The sequence below is a fragment of the Callionymus lyra genome, chromosome 11 (genome assembly GCF_982586985.1).
Source record: "Callionymus lyra chromosome 11, fCalLyr1.hap1.1, whole genome shotgun sequence".
Classification (NCBI taxonomy): Eukaryota; Metazoa; Chordata; class Actinopteri; order Syngnathiformes; family Callionymidae; genus Callionymus; species Callionymus lyra.
In genome coordinates, this window is record NC_141828.1 from 2,837,501 (window position 1) to 2,862,500 (window position 25,000).

At 39.6% G+C, this 25,000-nt stretch overlaps 1 protein-coding gene across 8 annotated transcripts in view; it reads left to right on the plus strand.

The window, feature by feature from the left end:
- ccdc88ab (coiled-coil and HOOK domain protein 88ab) overlaps positions 1-25,000 on the plus strand; it is an 85,997-nt gene that overhangs the window by 48,583 nt on the left and 12,414 nt on the right. For all 8 annotated transcript variants that reach the window (XR_015713020.1, XM_087803034.1, XM_087803038.1 and 5 more), the window contains exons 5-29: positions 28-86; positions 193-276; positions 335-475; positions 1,048-1,220; positions 5,455-5,536; positions 6,716-6,874; positions 7,254-7,400; positions 7,459-7,603; positions 8,293-8,462; positions 10,144-10,281; positions 11,700-11,883; positions 12,655-12,785; positions 12,858-13,151; positions 13,231-13,413; positions 13,485-13,763; positions 13,836-13,960; positions 14,028-14,166; positions 17,112-17,288; positions 17,356-17,517; positions 18,494-18,771; positions 18,829-18,972; positions 20,543-20,729; positions 20,790-20,935; positions 22,876-22,968; positions 24,183-24,376. Coding sequence is in view for 7 of the 8 variants with exons in the window: in XM_087803034.1 (XP_087659160.1) it covers positions 28-86; positions 193-276; positions 335-475; positions 1,048-1,220; positions 5,455-5,536; positions 6,716-6,874; positions 7,254-7,400; positions 7,459-7,603; positions 8,293-8,462; positions 10,144-10,281; positions 11,700-11,883; positions 12,655-12,785; positions 12,858-13,151; positions 13,231-13,413; positions 13,485-13,763; positions 13,836-13,960; positions 14,028-14,166; positions 17,112-17,288; positions 17,356-17,517; positions 18,494-18,771; positions 18,829-18,972; positions 20,543-20,729; positions 20,790-20,935; positions 22,876-22,968; positions 24,183-24,376 (4,014 nt within the window). In the remaining variant the exon portion in view is untranslated. The remainder of the gene's footprint in view (positions 1-27; positions 87-192; positions 277-334; positions 476-1,047; positions 1,221-5,454; positions 5,537-6,715; positions 6,875-7,253; positions 7,401-7,458; positions 7,604-8,292; positions 8,463-10,143; positions 10,282-11,699; positions 11,884-12,654; positions 12,786-12,857; positions 13,152-13,230; positions 13,414-13,484; positions 13,764-13,835; positions 13,961-14,027; positions 14,167-17,111; positions 17,289-17,355; positions 17,518-18,493; positions 18,772-18,828; positions 18,973-20,542; positions 20,730-20,789; positions 20,936-22,875; positions 22,969-24,182; positions 24,377-25,000) is intronic.

Sequence of the window (25,000 nt, forward strand, 5' to 3'; positions counted from 1 at the left end):
TTTTCTCCTCATGAACAAATGTTTCAGAACAAGGCGTGGAGGAGATGAAGCAGTTGCTGCTGCTGCTGCTGGGATGTGCAGTTCAGGTGAAACATCTTCATCTCGCTTCACTCCTCAATGTTTAGATCCTTCAGCGTCATTACTTTGATTTGAAAGATGGTCGTGAATTAAACAACATTTTGATGATCACAGTGCGAGCAGAAGGAGGACTACATCGAGAGGATCCAGACTCTAGACTTCGACACCAAAGCTGCCATCGCGTCTCACATCCAAGAGGTTCTGATCCTGGAGTCGGTCCTGCAGGACTCGTGTTGACGCTGTTCTGTGACCTCAGGTGACCCACAACCAGGAGAACGTGGTGGACCTGCAGTGGCTGGAGAGCGGCGAGGATCCTCCTGAAGACCTGGACACGCTCTCCAGGAACCTGGCCTTTCACCTGAAGCAGCTGGTGGACGAGCGAGACACACACCTGGAGGTGAGAGAGTCGCAGGAGAGACCAGTGATCTGCTCCCAGTGTTCGGTTCTGACCTCAGAGTCTCAGGAACGTCTGCTGCACCAGGAAGTGTTTGGATCACGTTTACAAACGAGAAGATAAGATCAGTTTGTTCGTGTCCGAGGCTCGACCGGAGGCTCCTCATTAAATCCTCATTAAATCCTCATTAAATCCTCGTTTCCTGTTTCTAAACGAGCTCAAGAGTTTGTTCACTTGAAGAGAAAATAGATTCTGGATGAGTTTAGTGTTTGAATCTAGACTGAGCTCAATAACACTGATAATGATAATAATGATGTTTCTAAACTAACACACACTCTCACACACTCTCTCACACACACACACACACACACACACACACACACACACACACACACACACACACACACACACACACGTGTGTATCGACAGAAGAAAAGACGGTTCATGTCAATCATGTGTTGCTTCAAGAGTTTCTTCCATGATTGAAGAAGAACAATAATAATAAAATCATTATTTATCGTCGTCTCTCGTCAGAAACACGTTGAACCTTCTGTGATGTTGTGATGTTTCCTCAGACCATCGTGGAACTGACTCAGGAGCGAGACTGTGTCCAGTTTTCTCCGCTGTCCTCGGGTCCAGTCCAGTCTCCCAGCGGCTCGCCCAGCATGAGGAGGACGGAGAGTCGGCAGCACCTGTCGGTGGAGCTGGCCGACGCCAAGGCCCGCATCAGACGCCTGCGGCAGGAACTGTGAGTGTGTGTGTGTGTGTGTGAGAGTGTGTGAATGAGTGAGTGTGTGAGAGTGTGTGTGTGAGTGTTTGTGAATGAGTGAGTGTGTGTGAGTGAGTGAGTGAGTGTGTGAGAGTGTGTGTGAGTGAGTGAGTGTGTGTGAATGAGTGAGTGTGTGAGAGTGTGTGTGAGAGTGAGTGTGAGAGTGTGTGAATGAGTGAGTGTGTGTGTGTGTGTGTGTGTGTGTGTGTGTGTGTGTGTGTGTGTGTGTGTGTGTGTGTGTGGTGACAACGTGTCGCACACATGGAGTCCAACGCTTTGATTTGAACAAGACTTTAGTTTCCTCTGATGTTTCTGGAGCCACGAGTCATTGATGAACCGACTCATGAGTTTGAATCAATAAATGAGTTTTTCACGTTTCATCTAAATGTTGAAAATGTAAAAAACTGCTCACAGAAGAAAACATGAAAACAATAGAAATAACTGTTAAAAACTAACAAGAAAAAATCAACAAAAATAGTGTTTTTTTAATCAGTCAAATTCTAATCGTGTTCCAAACTTCTGGGATTAATCATGATTTCATCACCAGTTCAAAGGATCAGTGATTATTCACTTCCTGTAAAGATAACATCATTTTTGAACAGTCGTGTTAAAAGCATCTAATCTTGTGATGAACTCCTCAGTGAACTCAGATGTAGGTCAAAGTTGATGCGAGTCATGAGTCGTCGATGAGCTCGAAGCGTTTTTTTCTCTCTGGAGCTCAGTTTCTTCGCAACAAACTTCTTCTCGACCCACATTATTGTTGTTGACGCGTTACCATGGCGACCAGAACAAAAAGTCTGAAGAACAACACGAACAAAACACAAAAGATCTTCACGTCTCTGAACCTTGAACCACAACATGAAGAAGATTTCGATGACCTTCAACACATTTGACACGAGAAACTCTTTACTGTTTTATTACAACAATAGTTACTACACAATTGTTGGTCGCACACTTGTGTGTGACCAACGATAGTGTCGCACAAGTGTGTGACCAACGATAGCGTCGCACAAGTGTGTGACCAACGATAGTGTCGCACAAGTGTGACCAACGATAGTGTCGCACAAGTGTGACCAACAATAGTGTCGCACAAGTGTGTGACCAACGATAGTGTCGCACAAGTGTGTGACCAACGATAGTGTCGCACAAGTGTGTGACCAACGATAGTGTCGCACAAGTGTGTGACCAACGATAGTGTCGCACAAGTGTGTGACCAACGATAGTGTCGCACAAGTGTGTGACCAACGATAGTGTCGCACAAGTGTGTGACCAACGATAGTGTCGCACAAGTGTGTGACCAACAATAGCGTCGCACAAGTGTGTAACAAACGCTGACCGAGGCAACAACAGCTGCGTCCTCATCAAGGACAGAATGTGTCGCATCAGAGCGACATGTGTTTCATGAGTCGTGACGACGCAGCAGGAGAAGCAGGAGCTTCATTACAAAAACACATGTGTGCGACTGAAAGAATCACTTCCTGGTTCAGATGGTTTGAAGAGAAACACGTCCTGACGACCTTTTCCTGAAGCTTTTAGTGAAGATCTTCAGAGACAAAGTTTTAAACAAATTAGGTCGTCAGGAATTTAGAAATATAGTGATCACATGACACCCATACATGATCACATGACACCCATACATGATCACATGACACACATACATGATCACATGACACCCATACATGATCACATGACACCCATACATGATCACATGACACACATACATGATCACATGACACCCATACATGATCACATGACACACATACATGATCACATGACACACATACATGATCACATGACACCCATACATGATCACATGACACACATACATGATCACATGACACACATACATGATCACATGACACCCATACATGATCACATGACACACATACATGATCACATGACGCACATACATGATCACATGACACACATACATGATCACATGACACACATACATGATCACATGACACCCATACATGATCACATGACACCCATACATGATCACATGACGCACATACATGATCACATGACACACATACATGATCACATGACACCCATACATGATCACATGACACCCATACATGATCACATGACGCACATACATGATCACATGACACACATACATGATCACATGACACACATAAATGATCACATGACACACGTACATGATCTCATGACACCCATACATGATCTCATGACACCCATACATGATCACATGACACACATACATGATCTCATGACACCCATACATGATCACATGACACACATACATGATCACATGACACACATACATGATCACATGACACCCATACATGATCACATGACACACATACATGATCACATGACACACATACATGATCACATGACACCCATACATGATCACATGACACACATACATGATCACATGACACACATACATGATCACATGACACCCATACATGATCACATGACACACATACATGATCACATGACGCACATACATGATCACATGACACACATACATGATCACATGACACACATACATGATCACATGACACCCATACATGATCACATGACACCCATACATGATCACATGACGCACATACATGATCACATGACACACATACATGATCACATGACACCCATACATGATCACATGACACCCATACATGATCACATGACGCACATACATGATCACATGACACACATACATGATCACATGACACACATAAATGATCACATGACACACGTACATGATCTCATGACACCCATACATGATCTCATGACACCCATACATGATCACATGACACACATACATGATCTCATGACACCCATACATGATCACATGACACACATACATGATCACATGACACACATACATGATCTCATGACACCCATACATGATCTCATGACACCCATACATGATCACATGACACCCATACATGATCACATGACACCCATACATGATCACATGACACACATACATGATCACATGACACACATACATGATCACATGACACCCATACATGATCACATGACACACATACATGATCACATGACACCCATACATGATCACATGACACCCATACATGATCACATGACACACATAAATGATCACATGACACACATAAATGATCACATGACACACATACATGATCACATGACACACATACATGATCACATGACACACATACATGATCACATGACACCCATACATGATCACATGACACACATACATGATCACATGACACACACACATGATCACATGACACCCATACATGATCACATGACACACTTACATGATCACATGACACACACACATGATCACATGACACACATACATGATCACATGACACACTTACATGATCACATGACACACACACATGATCACATGACACACTTACATGATCACATGACACACACACATGATCACATGACACCCATACATGATCACATGACACACACACATGATCACATGACACACATACATGATCACATGACACACATACATGATCACATGACACACACACATGATCACATGACACCCATACATGATCACATGACACACTTACATGATCACATGACACACTTACATGATCACATGACACACACACATGATCACATGACACACATACATGATCTTTGGACGTAGATGACATCTTTCTCTCTCTTAAATGTTTACATTGATGCAGTTCAAGTCAAAACTTGTTCATCTGTTTGTTTTTTACATTTAATGCCTGAAGCTGCGAGTGTTTCTCGTCAGAAAAATGATCTACGACTTCAAACGAAACACTTTAACGATCGAGTCACATGACAGGAAGTGAAATAAACAATTATCATGTTGATGATCCTTTGATGTTCTTTTATCGTTTGGACAAACATTTTAGGACAAAGTGAGTTAATTTATTTTATTTTTCCGTTTCTCTGCTTGAAAGTTTGTGAAACACGTCCCGCGGGTCGACTGGACACGCGTGACCTCAGATGAACGACTAGAAGATCATAAAATCATAAAAAGCTTTTGGCTCCGTTTTCAAATGTCAACCAATGACAGTCGAGTCTGACATGAAACCTGAGGAAACATCACGAAGCTTCAGCAATATTGACTTTATTCTCGACGTTTATGTGAAAGTATTTACTTTATATTTGTGTTGGTTAATGTTTTATAAATGTTATTTCTGTCCATCATTGATCGATCGATCGTTGATGTTCATGCGATCAATGGATGTTTGATCTGCAGCGAGGAGAAGAGCGAGCAGCTGCTGGACACCAGGCAGGAGCTGGAGAACATGGAGTCAGAGCTGAAGAAGCTGCAGCAGGAGGTAAACAAACACACACTCATACACACACACACACACACACACACACACACACACACACACACACACACACACACACACACACACACACACACACACACACACACACACACACACTCGATGACACACTCACTCGATGACACACACACACACTCACACACACACACACACACACTCGTACACACACTCGTACACACACTCGTACACACACACACTCGATGACACACACACTCGATGACACACACACATGCACACACACACTCGTACACACACACACTCGATGACACACACACTCGATGACACACACACATGCACACACACACTCGTACACACACACACTCGATGACACACACACTCGACACACAAACTCGATGACACACACACTCGTACACACACACACACACTCACACTCGTACACACACTCGTACACACACACACTCGTACACACACACACTCAATGACACACACACTCGATGACACACAGACTTGTACACACACATGCACACACACACTCTTACACACACTGACAGCTGTCATGATGTTTGATGGTTTCAACTGAAGGTTGTTGAGTCGACATCTTGTGCGTCTGTTATAGAAGCAACTTGTCGTCATTATTTATTGTTGTGTATCCGAGTCAAGACTGTTGAACATTTTAACAAAGAATGATTGATATATATATTGATAAGAATGATTGATTATCATGAAACATTGATTATTGATAAGAATGATTGATTTTAATGAAACATTGATTATTGATAAGAATGATTGATTATTGATAAGAATGATTGATTTTAATGAAACATTGATTATTGATAAGAATGATTGATTATTGATAAGAATGATTGATTTTAATGAAACATTGATTATTGATAAGAATGATTGATTTTAATGAAACATTGATTATTGATAAGAATGATTGATTATTGATAAGAATGATTGATTTTAATGAAACGTTGATTATTGATAAGAATGATTGATTATTGATAAGAATGATTGATTATTGATAAGAATGATTGATTTTAATGAAACGTTGATTATTGATTAGAATGATTGATTTTAATGAAACGTTGATTATTGATAAGAATGATTGATTATCATGAAACATTGATTTAAAAGGTTATTGTTCAATAATTGATTGATTCATATTTGAATAATCAATATCTCCTGATCACGTGTCTCCAGAGCTTCCAGCTTCTGTCCGACGCTCGCTCTGCTCGGACGTATCGCGACGAACTGGACGCTCTGAGAGAGAAGTCCAGTCGCGTGGACAAGCTGGAGAGCGAGCTGAGCCGCTACCGGGAGAGACTTCATGACATCGACTTCTACAAGGCCAGAGTGGAGGTACGACTGCTCTGCTCCGGGTACTCCGGGCTCCTCCCTTCAGGTCCACACGGACTCTCAAATAAAGTTCCTCTTTATAATAATAGAATAATATGATTTGTCTTTACTGTCAATGTATTTCTGTGCCTTTAATGATATATTTAGTTAATTTATTTAATTTGAATTATTCATTCATTTGATTGTTGTATATGGGGGTTGGATTCTATCCCAGCTACCCCGGGTGAGAGGCGGGGACACCCTGGAAAGATGCACACCGACAGACAATTGAGAGTTTCAATCAAACTTCTGGTTATAGTTGGTTCTAAGAATCCTCTGTTGAGATGATTCGACAAATGTTTCTCTTGTTTCATCTCAACCGTTCCTGGTCTTCTGGATCCAGGAGCTGAAGGAGGACAACCAGGTCCTGCTGGAGACCAAGAGCATGCTGGAGGAGCAGCTGGACTCCACCAGGTCTCGCTCGGACAAACTGCACCTGCTGGAGAAGGAGAATCTCCAGATGAAGTCCAAACTCCACGACCTTGAGACGGTGATTGTCCACCGGTGCTGAAGGTCACGGAGAAGGTTCCTCACGCGTGTCTCCACAGGAGCGAGACCTGGAGCGCAAGCGTCTGGAGGAGCTGCTGGAGGAGAACCTGGTGCTGGAGATGGCTCAGAAGCAGAGCATGGACGAGTCTCTGCACCTCGGCTGGGAGCTGGAGCAACTTTCCAAACCCCCGGAGATCAATGAAGGTCCTTCATGTTCACACTTTAATAGAATATTAACATGTTTATTTATATTCATCTCAAATATATCTTCCTACGATTAATATATAAAGTATAAAGTATTTATTTAAGGACTTCAATCTTACTTTTATCAATAATCATCTTTTGAGACACAGAATGATTTAAGTAGGAAAATATAATGTTTATGTTAAATTATTTAATTTCAATTGTTTTTAATAATAATATTGTTTCTTCACATTTTTCTAAATAATCATTTATTTCAATCATTTATAAAATCAAAGGTAGTTTTTTGTTGTCAAATCAGAAAAAATTGATCACATGATCGTCTTTGAATTCAAAACAATTGCGTTGAATTAAAAAAAGTATGAATTAAAAAATGTACAATTTTTATATTTAAAAAAAGAATTTATTATTCAATTATTCAATTTTTTTTATTCAAGTTTAAAAAAAAGTACAATTAAATATAAAATGATTGAACTCATTTAAATACTTAATAATGAACATAGTTGTATAAATGATATAATAAAACGAACTCAATGCTTGTCAAACACTGTAGTAAAACCACATGTAAATGTTTGATGAATCTATGGTTCGTTGTCCTTCATCCATGACCTGAACGTTCTGAAGGTCATCTGAGGCTCGAGTCCTCAGTCGTCCACAGGCTGAAGACCACCTGTCACTCAAACTCTGTTCAGCTCCTCAGAAGTCTCTGGGCGACGAGGTCAACGACCTGACCTCCAGTCGCCTGCTGAAGCTGGAGAAGGAGAACCAGACGCTGCTGAAGACGCTGGAGGACCTGAGAGGAGACGAGTCAGTGGAGAAGATGAGCCGAGTTCACCTGGAGAGTCAGAAGCTCAGCAGAAGAGTAGGTTTAACCTGAGACCTGATGCACTTTACACGTCTGTGTCACTCTCTCACTCTCTCACTTTTTTACTCTGTCATTATATCACTCTCTCACTCTGTCATTATATCACTCTCTCACTCTTTTACTCTTTCACTCTCTCACTCTTTTACTCTGTCATTATATCACTCTCTCACTCTTTTACTCTTTCACTCTCTCACTCTCTACCTCTTTTACTCTCTCACTCTTTTACTCTGTCATTATATCACTCTCTCACTCTTTTACTCTTTCACTCTCTCACTCTCTACCTCTTTTACTCTCTCACTCTTTTACTCTGTCATTATATCACTCTCTCACTCTGTCATTATATCACTCTCTCACTCTTTTACTCTTTCACTCTCTCACTCTTTTACTCTCTCATTCTCTCACTCTTTTACTCTCTCATTCTCTCACGCTCTCCCTCTTTTACTCTCTCACTCTTTTACTCTCTCATTCTCTCACTCTTTTACTCTCTCATTCTCTCACTCTTTTACTCTCTCATTCTCTCACGCTCTCCCTCTTTTACTCTCTCATTCTCTCACGCTCTCCCTCTTTTACTCTCTCATTCTCTCACTCTTTTACTCTCTCATTCTCTCACTCTCTCACGCTCTCCCTCTTTTACTCTCTCACTCTTTTACTCTCTCATTCTCTCACTCTTTTACTCTCTCATTCTCTCACTCTCTCACTCTGTCATTATATCACTCTCTCACGCTCTCCCTCTTTTACTCTCTCACTCTTTTACTCTGTCATTATATCACTCTCTCACCCTTTTACTCTTTCACTCTCACTCTGTCATTATATCATTCTCTCACTCTTTTACTCTGTCATTCTCTCACTCTTTCACTCTTTTACTCTCTCACCCTTTCACTCTTTTACTCTCTCATCCTCTCATTCTCTCACTCTGTCATTTTATCATTCTCTCACTCTGTCACTATTTTACTCTGTCATTCTCTCACTCTTTTACTCTGTCATTATATCACTCTCTCACCCTTTTAGTCTTTCACTCTCACTCTGTCATTATATCATTCTCTCACTCTTTTACTCTCTCATCCTCTCATTCTCTCACTCTTTTACTCTCACTCTTTTACTCTTTAACACTCACTCTGTCATTATATCATTCTCTCACTCTTTCACTCTTTTACTCTCTCACTCTTTTACTCTGTCACTCTCACTCTGTCATTATATTATTCTCTAACTCTTTTACTCTCTCATTCTCTAACTCTGTCACTCTTTCACTCTGTCCGTCTCACTCTTCCTCTGGTGACCATAAAGAGAAGACAGAGGGAGGAGACGAGGAAGAAAGAAAGGCAGTAAATTCCAACATGTCTTCCTGGATCTTGTCGACTGACTGTCGCTCAGAGACTTCAGTGTTTCTTCAGTTTAACACGAGCTTCTGGAACGTTTGCTCGTCAAGAGTTTTCTTCAGAAATGATTCAAGTTATTTGAGGTTCAATCGAATTAATCCTAAAAGTTGTTGCTGAGAATTAAAGGAAAGATTGTAAAATAGTTTCTTTACAACTTTAGTTTGAACTAAATCACACGTATGTTCGTGATAACATTGAACACATCAGTGAGAGATAAGATCTAGAAAATCATGTTGTTTCACCTCCTGTGTGTAAAGTAACGTCTTCATCAGTGAATCTAAAGCTGCATGCCTGGTGTGCAGGTGGAGCAGCTGGAAAGCGAGCTGTCGGCCGACAGAGATGCTCTCCTCAGTGCAGAAGCTCTGAACACTGACCTGATGAAGGAGAAAGCTCTGCTGGAGAAGACGCTGGAGACGCTGCAGGAGAACTCAGAGCGACACGTGTGTTCTTGTTCTTCATTGTACTGCAATACTTTACCACTTGTATACTCAAATACTTGAACACTCAAAACAATTGTATACGCGATTACTCGACTACTTGAACACTTGTATACTTCCAGTATACTTTTATACTTTTATACTTGTATACTCGCTACTCGGCTACTTGAATACTTGAATACTTGTATACTTGTATACTCGCTACTCAACTACTTGAACACTTGAATACTCAAACACTTGTATATACAATTACTCGACTACTTGAACACTTGAATACTCAAACACTTGTATATACAATTACTCGACTACTTGAACACTTGTATACTTGTATACAAGTATACTCGCTACTCGACTACTTGAACACTTGAATACCCCAACACTTGTATACTTGCTACTCGACTACTTGACAACTCGACTACTTGAATACTCATATACTTGTATACTCGCTACTCGACTACTTGAACACTTGAATACAAGTATACTTTTATACTTGTATACTCGCTACTCGACTTCTTGAATATTTGTATACTTGTATACTCGCTACTCGACTACTTGAACACTTGAATACAAGTATACTTGTATACAAGTATACTTTTATACTTGTATACTCGCTACTTGACTACTCAACTACTTGAACACTTGTATACTCAAACACTTGTATACAAGTATACTTGTATACTCGCTACTTCTCACTTGAACACTTTTATACTTGTACACTTGTACACTTGTATACTCAAACACTTGTATACTTGTACACTTGTATACTCAAACACTTGTACACTTGTACACTTGTATACTTGTACACTTGTATACTTGTACACTTGTATACTCGTACACTTGTATACTCAAACACTTGTATACTTGTACACTTGAACACTTGTACACTTGTATACTCAAACACTTGTACACTTGTACACTTGTATACTTGTACACTTGTACACTTGTACACTTGTATACTCAAACACTTGTACACTTGTATACTTGTACACTTGTATACTTGAACACTTGTATACTTGAACACTTGTACACTTGTATACTTGTACACTTGTATACTCAAACACTTGTATACTTGTACACTTCTATACTTGTACACCTGATACTCAAACACTTGTATACTTGTACACTTGTATACTTGAACACTTGTATACTTGAACACTTGTATACTTGAACACTTGTATACTCAAACACTTGTACACTTGTATACTCAAACACTTGTACACTTGTATACTCAAACACTTGTACACTTGTACACTTGTACACTTGTATACTTGTACACTTGTACACTTGTATACTTGAACACTTGTACACTTGTATACTTGAACACTTGTATGCTTGAACACTTGTACACTTGAACACTTGTACACTCAATTACTCGCACACCTGCTGTGAGTGAGCCAGCAGTCAAACATCTCTCTGTGCAGCTGAAGGGTCTGGAGCAGGAGAACCAACATCTCGCTCAGACGGTGTCGTCTCTGCGTCAGCGCTGCCAGGTCGGCGCCGAGGCTCGAGTCAAGGACGTGGAGAAGGAGAACCGGGTCCTGCACGAGTCCGTCTGCGAAGCCACCGCCAAACTCAACAAGATGGAGTTTGAGCGCAAACAGCTGCGTGAGTGTTGAAGTCTGATGATGAAGACGTTTAATAAATATCTTTTATTTCACCTCAAGATGATTCCTTTGATTCTGTTCTAGCATCAATTATTTCGCTTCCATGTTAAACAAGTTGTTTGTCACTAATGTTTTGATTTTGTTGTTATTTAATGATTTGTTTTAAGGAGAATCTTCTTTGATCATCTGGTGACTTTGATGATTCGATAACTTGAGGGTTGATGGTTCAAATCCACCATCATATGAATGAATGAATGTTCTTTTCTATAAACTGCTTCATTAAAGTTCTTCATAATACTCCAGTATAATGTACTTAACATTTTTATTATGATATTTTTTTCTCCCTTAAATAAGTTTCATGGACTTCATGGTTGTTGGTTTCATTTTTCAGTTTTAATGAAACTAACCTTAACTTTTAAAAACTTGTTTAGTATTTGAGCTTTTTTTTTAAAGAAAAATGATCTTATACACTTGTTATTATTAATTATTAAGTCATTATATTCACGTCTGTTTCCTGCCTTTTTTTTATACAGATAATCAAAATGACAAAAAATAAATTTAAAGAAATGAATTGTAGATTATTTACGTAAATGGTGTAAAAGTCATTTAAGAGTGAAGTGTCCGGTTCAATTCTCGGCTGATTTATCTGTTTAATGACTTTCATCTCAAGTCTCTCATCTTTCAAAGTAGCTCCTGTTTCCTCGCGTTCATCGACATGTGTCTCTGGACTCGTTTGTGAGCTGAAAGATCTTGACTCGTGTGTCCTTCACAGGCAAAGACCTGGAGGTGATGAAGGAAAAGGGCGAGCGAGCAGAAGAGCTGGAGCTGCAGCTGCAGAAGCTGGAGAGAGAGAGAGAGAGTCTGCAGAAGAAAGTGGCCACTTTGGGAATCACCTGCGACAAAGTGTGTCCTGCTCCTTCTTCTGCCGGATCCAAGGTCGCAAAGACGAAACCGTGAACCCTGCTGTGTCTCCAGGTGTCGTCTCTGGAGAAGGAGAACTCTGAGCTGGAGGCCGAGGGCCGGCGTCTGAAGAAGAAGCTGGACACGCTGAAGAACATGGCCTTCCAGCTGGAGGCCCTGGAGAAGGAGAACTCTCAGCTGGAGCAGGAGAACCTGGAGCTGCGACGCTCGGCCGAGAGTCTGAGGTCGGCAGGAGCCAAAGCTGCTCAGCTGGAGGCCGAGAACCGGGAGCTGGAGAGCGAGAGGAGTCAGATGAAGAGGAGTCTGGAGCTTCTCAAGGCGTCAACCAAGAAGACGGAAAGATTAGAAGTGAGGCTTGAGTGAAAAAATACTGTATTTAGATTGTATTGAATTATAAAACTAACAAAACTACAACCATCAACACCAGGTGAGCTACCAGGGTCTGGACACGGAGAACCAGCGTCTGCAGAAGGCTCTGGAGAACAGCAGCAAGAAGATCCAGCAGTTGGAAGTGGAGCTTCAGGAGGTGGAGTCTGAGAATCAAACCCTACAGAGAAACCTGGAGGAGCTGAAGATCTCCAGCAAACGTCTGGAACAGCTGGAGCAGGAGGTGAGAGGTTCCTCACCATCAGTCCGACATGAACGTAAACGTTTATCTTCCATGACCTGTGACCTCTCCAGAACAAGGCTCTGGAGCAAGAGAGCTCACAGCTGGAGAAGGACAAGAAGATGCTGGAGAAGGAGAACAAGCGTTTGAGACAACAGGCCGAGATCCGAGACTCCAAACTGGACGACAACAACCAGAGGATCTCGTCCTTGGAGAAGGAGAACCGGACCATGGGCAAGGAGATGATCTTCTTCAGGGACTCGTGCACCAGAGTCAAAGACCTGGAGAGAGAGAACAAGGAGCAGCTCAAACAAACCTCCATCGACAAGAAGACCCTGAACACCCTCAGAGAGGTAACGTCGTCCATCAAGAAGAAAAGTCTCAATGAGTTTTTGAGTAAATGAACCTTGATCTCGTTCGTCCAGGAACTGGTGAGCGAGAAGTTGCGCACTCAGCAGATGAACAACGACCTGGAGAAGTTGACCCACGAGCTGGAGAAGATCGGACTGAACAAGGAGAGGCTTCTTCAAGACGAGGGATCTGACGACAGGTTCTACCTCCCACTGGCTTGAAGTACCTGAGAGAACAACAGAACCAACTCTGGATCTTCTGATCAGGTTCAAGCTCCTGGAGACCAAACTAGAGTCCACGCTGAAGTCCTCGCTGGAGATCAAGGAGGAGAAGATCGCCGCCCTGGAGGCCAGACTGCAGGAGTCGTCCAACCTCAACCAGCAGCTGCGACAGGAGCTGAAAACGGTAGATTTTCTCATGTTAACGTCTTCAGACTTTAATCTCATGGAATCAACGTTTGTAACGACTGATAATATATTTTAATATTTTTTAATATGATTTAATATCTAATAACATATTATTATTATTATAATATCTTTTGAGTAAAAAAACTTTAGCATCTGCTCTTGAAGGTAAACAATCCATGTTTACCTTCAGGTTCTGAGGATAAAAAACATAACAAACTTATTTTATTTTTTATTTTTTTTACATATTTTTGAGTACAGCGATAACTATTTTGGTTATTATAGTAAATTTGTAATGAAATACTTTTTTTTTTTTTACTACCAACGCATCGAAGATAAAGCTTTTGAACAGATGTTTAAGAAAATAAAACCAAGAGATAAAACAAATAAACAAAACTGAAACTTGTAAATATCATAATTTTAATACAAATCTCAAACTATGACAAAGACTAAACTTGGTTTCTGGAAATGTTAATATGGTTTCAGAATTTGTAAATGAGTTTTGAACGTCTGAGCCACAGTACTCGACAGATGAGAGAAGTAAGTAAGTAAGTAATTTTATTTGTATAGCGCTTTTATAGACCAGGGTCACAAAACGCTTAAACAATCAAAACAATATTCAATAAAGTATAAACTTTAAAGATCAAGATAAAACTGAGAACAACACAGGAGTTCCAGAAAATCAAGGAAAAGCCTGAACAAATAAAATGGTCTTAAGATGTTTCTTAAAGGAGTCAGTAGATCATCAAACACAGATGTTTCTTGAAGGAGTCAGTAGATCATCAAACACACATGTTTCTTGAAGGAGTCAGTAGATCATCAAACACAGATGTTTCTTGAAGGAGTCAGTAGATCATCAAACACAGATGTTTCTTGAAGGAGTCAGTAGATCATCAAACACAGATGTTTCTTGAAGGAGTCAGTAGATCATCAAACACAGATGTATCTTGAAGGAGTCAGTAGATCATCAAACACAGATGTTTCTTGAAGGAGTCAGTAGATCATCAAACACAGATGTTTCTTGAAGGAGTCAGTAGATCATCAAACACAGATGTTTCTTGAAGGAGTCAGTAGATCATCAAACACAGATGTTTCTTGAAGGAGTCAGTAGATCATCAAACACACATGTTTCTTGAAGGAGTCAGTAGATCATCAAACACAGATGTTTCTTGAAGGAGTCAGTAGATCATCAAACACAGACATGTTTCTTGAAGGAGTCAGTAGATCATCAAACACACATGTTTCTTGAAGGAGTCAGTAGATCATCAAACACATATGTTTCTTGAAGGAGTCAGTAGATCATCAAACACAGATGTTTCTTGAAGGAGTCAGTAGATCATCAAACACAGATGTTTCTTGAAGGAGTCAGTAGATCATCAAACACTGATGTTTCTTGAAGGAGTCAGTAGATCATCAAACACAGATGTTTCTTGAAGGAGTCAGTAGATCATCAAACACAGATGTTTCTTGAAGGAGTCAGTAGATCATCAAACACAGATGTTTCTTGAAGGAGTCAGTAGATCATCAAACACAGATGTTTCTTGAAGGAGTCAGTAGATCATCAAACACACATGTTTCTTGAAGGAGTCAGTAGATCATCAAACACAGATGTTTCTTGAAGGAGTCAGTAGATCATCAAACACACATGTTTCTTGAAGGAGTCAGTAGATCATCAAACACAGATGTTTCTTGAAGGAGTCAGTAGATCATCAAACACAGATGTTTCTTGAAGGAGTCAGTAGATCATCAAACACAGAGATGGTTCCAAAGCTTAGGAGCAACAGTCTGGAAGGATTTCTCTCCTCTGGTCCGGAAGTTCAGGAACCATCAGTAGATTCTGATCCACAGACCTCAGAGCCCAAGCTGGGGTGTAAGTCTGGATCAGATCACTGATGGAAGGTCTGACCATGAATAGATGTGAAAGTAAGAACCAGAATTTTAAAATGATCCTGAAAGAAACTGGCAGCCAGTGAAGAGTTTGAAGGAGAAATGTGAGTTCTTCTACTAGAGCGGCTCAGAATTCTGGCCGAGAGTTTAGTATGAACTGCAGGCGAAACACATCCTTCTTGTTAAGACATGAAAACAAACTGTTACAATAGTCCAGACGAGAAGAAACAAACGCATGGATTATAAGATCCAGATCATGTTCCGACAACATTTTCCTAAGTTTAGAGATTTTTCTCAGTTGAAGGAAACAGTTTCTGGTCAGTTTTCTTCAGTGTTGAACAAGAGACATGTCTTTATCAAATACAACACCCAGGTTTCTCAGGCTCAGTTTGACAGACTGACCTAAGTCACCCAAGTACTGACTCAACCCTGGAACCTTATCATCAACAATCACCAGAGTTTCAGTTTTGTCCACATTTAGCTGTAAAGTGTTTTCACTCATTGTTTGATTTCTAGCAACAATTGACTAAGTTCAGCCTCTGGGGCTCAGTTGGATCAACAGAGCAGTAGAGCTGGATGTCATCAGCAAACATGTGATAAGAAACATCAGGAAATCTCTGAGTGATTTTACCGAGGGTAATCAAGTACAGCAAAAACAATAAAGGACCCAGAACAGAACCTTGAGGGACTCCACACATCAGATCTGCCGATTCAGACCTCATTTGATTGACAGATACACTAAAACTGCCCAGAAAGGTATGATGAGAACCTTCTAACACAGACCCATCAACAGCTAAAGAACGTTCGCACATGTATGTTTGTGTTTATTTCTGCATCAAAGTTTAAAAACATGCGTCGTCTGCATTTAAGAGCTTCTGATGGACAGGAGAGCAAACTTCCATCTCGCTCCCTGAAGCTCTCAGACGCTCTGAGGACCCATTATTATTATTGTTCTTATTATTATTGTTATGATGCTTCCTGTATCGATGAGGCGGCAGGCGGCCGTGGGTCTGCAGACACGAGCTCTGAGTATGTTGTCATGATTCATCACAAACACAGGTGAAGAAGAACTACGAGGCGCTGCGCCAGAGGGAGGAGGAGGAGCGGATGGTCCAGAGTTCGCCCCCTAGAGGCCTGGAGGACTCTGGCTCGGTCAGCAAGTGGGAGAAGGAGAGCCACGAGGCCACGAGGGAGCTGCTGAAGGTCAAAGATCGGCTCATCGAAGTGGAGAGGAACGTAAGGCGGTTCGCGTCGACGCTCGGCGTTCATTCTCTCGCTGACTCGCGTCTCGCCACTCTCCCAGAATGCCACGCTGCAGGCGGAGAAGGCGGCGCTGCGGAGTCAACTGAAGCAACTGGAGACGCAGAGTTGCAACCTTCAGGCTCAGATCGTGGCGGTGCAGAGACAGACGGCCTCGCTGCAGGAGAACAACACCACGCTGCAGACTCAGAACGCCAAGCTTCAGGTGATGTCAGATCTAAAGTACATTTGTGTTCCGACCATTAGCTGATGATCCTGTCGTCAGTGTTTCATGAGATTTCTCGACACTCTGGGAGTGAGAGGGATTTATGTTCCGCTCTCTGATGCACTTAAAGAATCGATGAGGAGATTCATGACACAAAGGATGTGTTACAGTGTTAGGGTTTTGTTCGATGAACCGACCGGATCCATACGTGCTGGTGAAGAATATGCAAAAGTCAGAGACAAACAGGATTCATGGGCGTCGGCGAAGCAGAAATCTATCGCAGAAACGTCTTCGATGCCAGAACACAAATATCTAACAAAATGGCAGATCTTTAGTATGAATGTTCAGGTAAACGCCTCTGGTCAGCTGTGCGTGTATGATTGGTCAGATACTCTCAACACACGACTTCTAAGATGGACGTGTCTCGTGCCGGTCGTGGAAAGTTACCGCAGTTTGATCTTCTAGAGAGAATCTGTTCTTCAGTCGACTTACGCAGATGTCTGTCCTGGTCCTCGACTCGCTGCACCATCTACAGATTGTTGTGTTTCTCTCAGCATGACGTGTGCTGAAGAATTTGTGTTGTTGCAGTGAAAAGATTTTAATGCAATCATTATTTAATATGAATATGAAAGATTATCAGTTAAGTCATTATTTCAAGAACTGCTAACAATATGTTCAAAAACCATCTTGATATATTTGATTGTACTGCTTAATTTTCTGCGTGTTGACGGTCGTATAAATGGAAATACAAGCCGGATCAGGATGAACGTTAGTATTATGGTGTTTATCTGCTGCTGCCTCACTGACCTGCTCTGGTGCTGCTGTGGATTTAGATGTTTGGCTGACGCTCAAACTGGGCTTATCTTCTCCAGGATTTACTCTGTGATGAGTTGTAAGCGGGTTGTTTGTGCAGGACTTATGTCTCCATGTCTCCAGTGATCATGTCAGACCTCGGCTCACCTGAGACTCCTCACAGGTGGAGAACTGCACCCTCAGCTCCAAGAGCGCCGCCCTCATGGCCCAGAACGCTCAGGTCCAGAGCCAGCAGAGCAACGTGGAGGGCGAGAGGGACGGGGCCCTCAGGGAGAAGGAGGAGGTCAGGTCCACGTACGAGATGCTGCTCCGGGACCACGAGAAGCTGGCGGCGCTTCACGAGCGGCAGGCCGTGGAGTACGAGGCTCTGATCGGGAAGCATGGAGGCCTGAAGAGCTCGCACAAGAGCCTGGAGCAGCAGCACCGGGACCTGGAGGACAGGTGAGAGAAGGTCCTTGGAGCTCGTGGTCGTAGCTTCACGCCGTCCGATGCCTGCAGGTACAAACAGCTGCTGCAGAAGAAGAGCGACCTGGAGGAGCTGGAGAAGAACCTGAAGGAGCAGCAGGAAAAGATGGCTTCAGAAAACCAGAGTCACCGAAACACAGCCGACCAGTGCAAGCATCTGAAGGAGGAGAACGACAGGTCGTCACGATTCCTGTGCCTCGGATGAAATAACATGTCAGACGAACAACGTACTCTCAGGGTTCCTGTGGTCCTTCAAGATCTTCAGTCACATCACACGGATACAAAATGAGTAAAAGAAAATAAATGAGAGTAAAAAAAAATAAACGAGAGTAAAAGAAAATAAATGAGAGTAAAAGAAAATAAATGAGAGTAAAAGAAAATAAACAAGAGTAAAAGAAAATAAATGAGAGTAAAAAAAAATAAACGAGAGTAAAAGAAAATAAATGAGAGTAAAAGAAAATAAATGAGAGTAAAAGAAAATAAATGAGAGTAAAAGAAAATAAACAAGAGTAAAAGAAAATAAATGAGAGTAAAAAAAAATAAACGAGAGTAAAAGAAAATAAATGAGAGTAAAAGAAAATAAATGAGAGTAAAAGAAAATAAATGAGAGTAAAAGAAAATAAATGAGAGTAAAAGAAAATAAACAAGAGTAAAAGAAAATAAATGAGAGTAAAAAAAAATAAACAAGAGTAAAAGAAAATAAATAAATGAGAGTAAAAGAAAATAAATGAGAGTAAAAGAAAATAAATGAGTAAAAGAAAATAAATGAGTAAAAAAAAATAAACAAGAGTAAAAGAAAATAAACGAGAGTAAAAGAAAATAAATAAAAATAAATAAATGAGAGTAAAAGAAAATAAATAAAAATAAATAAATGAGAGTAAAAGAAAATAAATAAAAATAAATAAACGAGAGTAAAAGAAAATAAATAAAAATAAATAAATGAGAGTAAAAGAAAATAAACGAGAGTAAAAGAAAATAAATAAAAATAAATAAATGAGAGTAAAAGAAAATAAATAAAAATAAATGAGAGTAAAAGAAAATAAACGAGAGTAAAAGAAAATAAATAAATGAGAGCAAAAGAAAATAAAGAGAGTTTAGAGAATAAGAATAAGATAACACAATCTAAGTCTAAAGATAAAGAACATAGATAGACAGACATAGATACTAAGAGTAAAAGAAAATAAACGAGAGTAAAAGAAAAAAAATAATAATAATAAACGAGAGTAAAAGAAAATAAAAGAGAGTAAAAGAAAATAAATGAGAGTAAAAAAAAATAAACAAGAGTAAAAGAAAATAAACGAGAGTAAAATAAAATAAATAAAAATAAATAAATGAGAGTAAAAGAAAATAAACGAGAGTAAAAGAAAATAAATAAATGAGAGCAAAAGAAAATAAAGAGAGTTTAGAGAATAAGAATAAGATAACACAATCTAAGTCTAAAGATAAAGAACATAGATAGACAGACATAGATAGAAGACAAAGATTTACATAGAATAGAACATCAAGATACTTTCACTTCTGCCCCCAAACTCACAATTAAACATCGTAATAACACGAGGAATATATATATAGACGTAGTTTATTTATTTCTGATCAATTCTTCATGTTTACGCTTCAATCCAAGAGTTACAACAGTTTGGATGTCGAGTGTCTTTTTAGCAAAATATATCTTTTCTTTCTTCAGTTTCCTGGTTTGTCAAAGATATTCTGAAGAACAAACTTTCTGAACATGTTCTTCTCAACACAGACTGAACTCAACGTATCGTCAGCTGATGAAGGACAACGAGAACCTGCAGTCGGACCACAAGACCGTCAAGACCCAGCTGAACGCGGCCAAGCTGGATCAGACCAAGCTGGAGGCGGACTTCTCCAGACTGAAGGAGCAGTACCAGCAGCTGGACATCACCTCCACCAAACTGACCAACCAGTGCGAGGTGAGGGCGGAGCCTCGTCCGGCTGTCAATCACAAGCATGATGCTAACGTCTCGTCGCAGCTGCTGAGCCAACTGAAGGGGAACCTGGAGGAGGAGAACCGGCACCTGCTGGACCAGATCCAGACCCTCATGCTGCAGAACCGGACGCTGCTGGAGCAGACCATGGAGAGCAAAGATCTGTTCCACGTGGAGCAGAGACAGTACATGTAGGAGCCTCGACGCCGTCGCTGCTGCAGCTCCAACTCATCTTCTTCTACAAACACAAACATAAACACAAACATGAACACCAACTCATCTTCTTCTACAAACACAAACATAAACACAAACATGAACATGAACTCATCTTCTTCTACAAACACAAACATAAACACAAACATGAACATGAACTCATCTTCTTCTACAAACACAAACATAAACACAAACATGAACATGAACACAAACACCAACTCATCTTCTTCTACAAACACAAACATAAACACAAACACAAACACCAACTCATCTTCTTCTACAAATACAAACATAAACACAAACATGAACACCAACTCATCTTCTTCTACAAATACAAACATAAACACAAACATGAACACCAACTCATCTTCTTCTACAAATACAAACATAAACACAAACATGAACACCAACTCATCTTCTTCTACAAATACAAACATAAACACAAACATGAACACCAACTCATCTTCTTCTACAAATACAAACAAACACAAACACAAACATGAACAGCAACTCATCTTCTTCTACAAATACAAACATAAACACAAACATGAACACCAACTCATCTTCTTCTACAAATACAAACAAACACAAACACAAACATGAACAGCAACTCATCTTCTTCTACAAATACAAACACAAACACAAACATGAACACCAACTCATCTTCTTCTACAAATACAAACACAAACACAAACATGAACACCAACTCATCTTCTTCTACAAATACAAACATAAACACAAACATGAACACCAACTCATCTTCTTCTACAAATACAAACATAAACACAAACATGAACAGCAACTCATCTTCTTCTACAAACACAAACATAAACACAAACACAAACACCAACTCATCTTCTTCTACAAATACAAACATAAACACAAACATGAACACCAACTCATCTTCTTCTACAAATACAAACATAAACACAAACATGAACACCAACTCATCTTCTTCTACAAATACAAACATAAACACAAACACAAACAAAAACATGAACATGAACTCATCTTCTTCTACAAATACAAACACAAACACAAACACCAACTCATCTTCTACAAATACAAACATAAACACAAACATGAACATGAACTCATCTTCTTCTACAAACACAAACATAAACACAAACATGAACACCAACTCATCTTCTTCTACAAATACAAACATAAACACAAACATGAACACCAACTCATCTTCTTCTACAAATACAAACAAACACAAACACAAACATGAACAGCAACTCATCTTCTTCTACAAATACAAACATAAACACAAACATGAACACCAACTCATCTTCTTCTACAAATACAAACATAAACACAAACAAAAACAGCAACTCATCTTCTTCTACAAATACAAACATAAACACAAACACCAACTCATCTTCTACAAATACAAACATAAACACAAACATGAACACCAACTCATCTTCTTCTACAAATACAAACATAAACACAAACATGAACACCAACTTATCTTCTTCTACAAATACAAACATAAACACAAACATGAACATTAACACCAACTCATCTTCTTCTACAAATACAAACATAAACACAAACATGAACACCAACTCATCTTCTACAAATACAAACATAAACACAAACACCAACTCATCTTCTTCTACAAACATAAAGACAAACATGAACACCAACTCATCTTCTACAAATACAAACATAAACACAAACACCAACTCATCTTCTTCTACAAATACAAACATAAACACAAACACCAACTCATCTTCTTCTACAAACATAAACACAAACACAAACACCAACTCATCTTCTTCTATAAACATAAACACAAACATGAACACCAACTCATCTTCTAAAAATACAAACATAAACACAAACACAAACACCAACTCATCTTCTACAAATACAAACACAAACACCAACTCATCTTCTTCGTCCTCAGAGACAAACTCAACGAGCTCAGGAGGCAGAAGGAGAAGCTGGAGGAGAAGATCATGGATCAGTACAAGTTCTACGACCCGTCGCCGCCTCGCAGGCAAGTTTCATCTTTTGTTACTTAAACCTGAGAAAGTTTATCTTCAGATTAATAAAAACTTGAATTTAACATTTCAAAGATATTTTATTTTGAAATAAATGTTTTTTTTTCAACTATTGAATAATGTTTGAAATAATTATATTCAATAATCTTTGTATTGAAAGATTAGTTTCAAGAAAATAGTTTGATTAAACCGTTTGAACAACTTTGAAGGACGTAGTTTAATAATTTCAATCATTTGAAAAAACATTTTCTGAATCAAATCATTTTAACTCATAGTTAACTCATAGTTAACTCACATGAACTCATAGTTAACTCATATGAACTCATAGTTAACTCACATGAACTCATAGTTAACTCATAGTTAACTCATAGTTAACTCACATGAACTCATAGTTAACTCATAGTTAACTCATATGCACTCATAGTTAACTCATATGAACTCATAGTTAACTCATAGTTAACTCACATGAACTCATAGTTAACTCACATGAACTCATAGTTAACTCATAGTTAACTCACATGAACTCGTAGTTAACTCATAGTTAACTCACATGAACTCGTAGTTAACTCGTAGTTAACTCACATGAACTCATAGTTAACTCATAGTTAACTCACATGAACTCGTAGTTAACTCATAGTTAACTCACATGAACTCGTAGTTAACTCATAGTTAACTCACATGAACTCATAGTTAACTCATAGTTAACTCACATGAACTCATAGTTAACTCATAGTTAACTCACATGAACTCATAGTTAACTCATAGTTAACTCACATGAACTCATAGTTAACTCATAGTTAACTCACATGAACTCATAGTTAACTCATAGTTAACTCACATGAACTCATAGTTAACTCATAGTTAACTCACATGAACTCATAGTTAACTCATAGTTAACTCACATGAACTCATAGTTAACTCATAGTTAACTCACATGAACTCGTAGTTAACTCATAGTTAACTCACATGAACTCATAGTTAACTCATAGTTAACTCACATGAACTCATAGTTAACTCATAGTTAACTCACATGAACTCGTAGTTAACTCATAGTTAACTCACATGAACTCATAGTTAACTCATAGTTAACTCATATGAACTCGTAGTTAACTCATAGCTAACTCACATGAACTCGTAGTTAACTCACTGATTTATTATAATTATAATGATTTACTTCAATGTAAACGACTGTAAATCTTGATTCTCGCAGGCGTGGAAACTGGATCGCGCTGAAGATGAAGAAGCTCATCAAACCCAAGAGTCGCGAGCGAATGCGTTCTCTGACTCTCACGCCGTCGCGCTCAGAGTTCGGCGACGGTTTCTTTCCTGACAGTCAAGACAACTCGTCCGTCGGCTCAGGATCCAACTCTCTGGACGACACTCTCGGGCAGAAGAGAAGCAGCAGTGAGTCGCCACACAAACACAAACATAAACACAAACATGAACACGAACATGAGTCGCCACACAAACGCAAACATAAACACAAACATGAACACCAACATGAGTCGCCACACAAACACAAACATAAACACGAACATGAGTCGCCACACAAACACAAACATGAACACCAACATGAGTCGCCACACAAACACAAACATAAACACAAACATGAACACGAACATGAGTCGCCACACAAACACAAACATAAACACAAACATGAACACCAACATGAGTCGCCACACAAACACAAACATAAACACAAACATAAACACAAACATGAACACCAACATGAGTCGCCACACAAACATGAACATGAGTTGCAACACAAACACAAACATAAACATGAACACGAACATGAGTTGCAACACAAACACGAACATGAACACAAACACAAACATGAGTCACAACATAAACACAAACATAAACACAAACACAAACATGAACACAAACATAAACATGAGTCACAACACAAACACAAACATGAACACAAACATAAACATGAGTCACAACATAAACACAAACACAAACATGAACATGAACACGAACATGAGTCACAACAAAAACACAAACATAAGCATGTGTCACAAC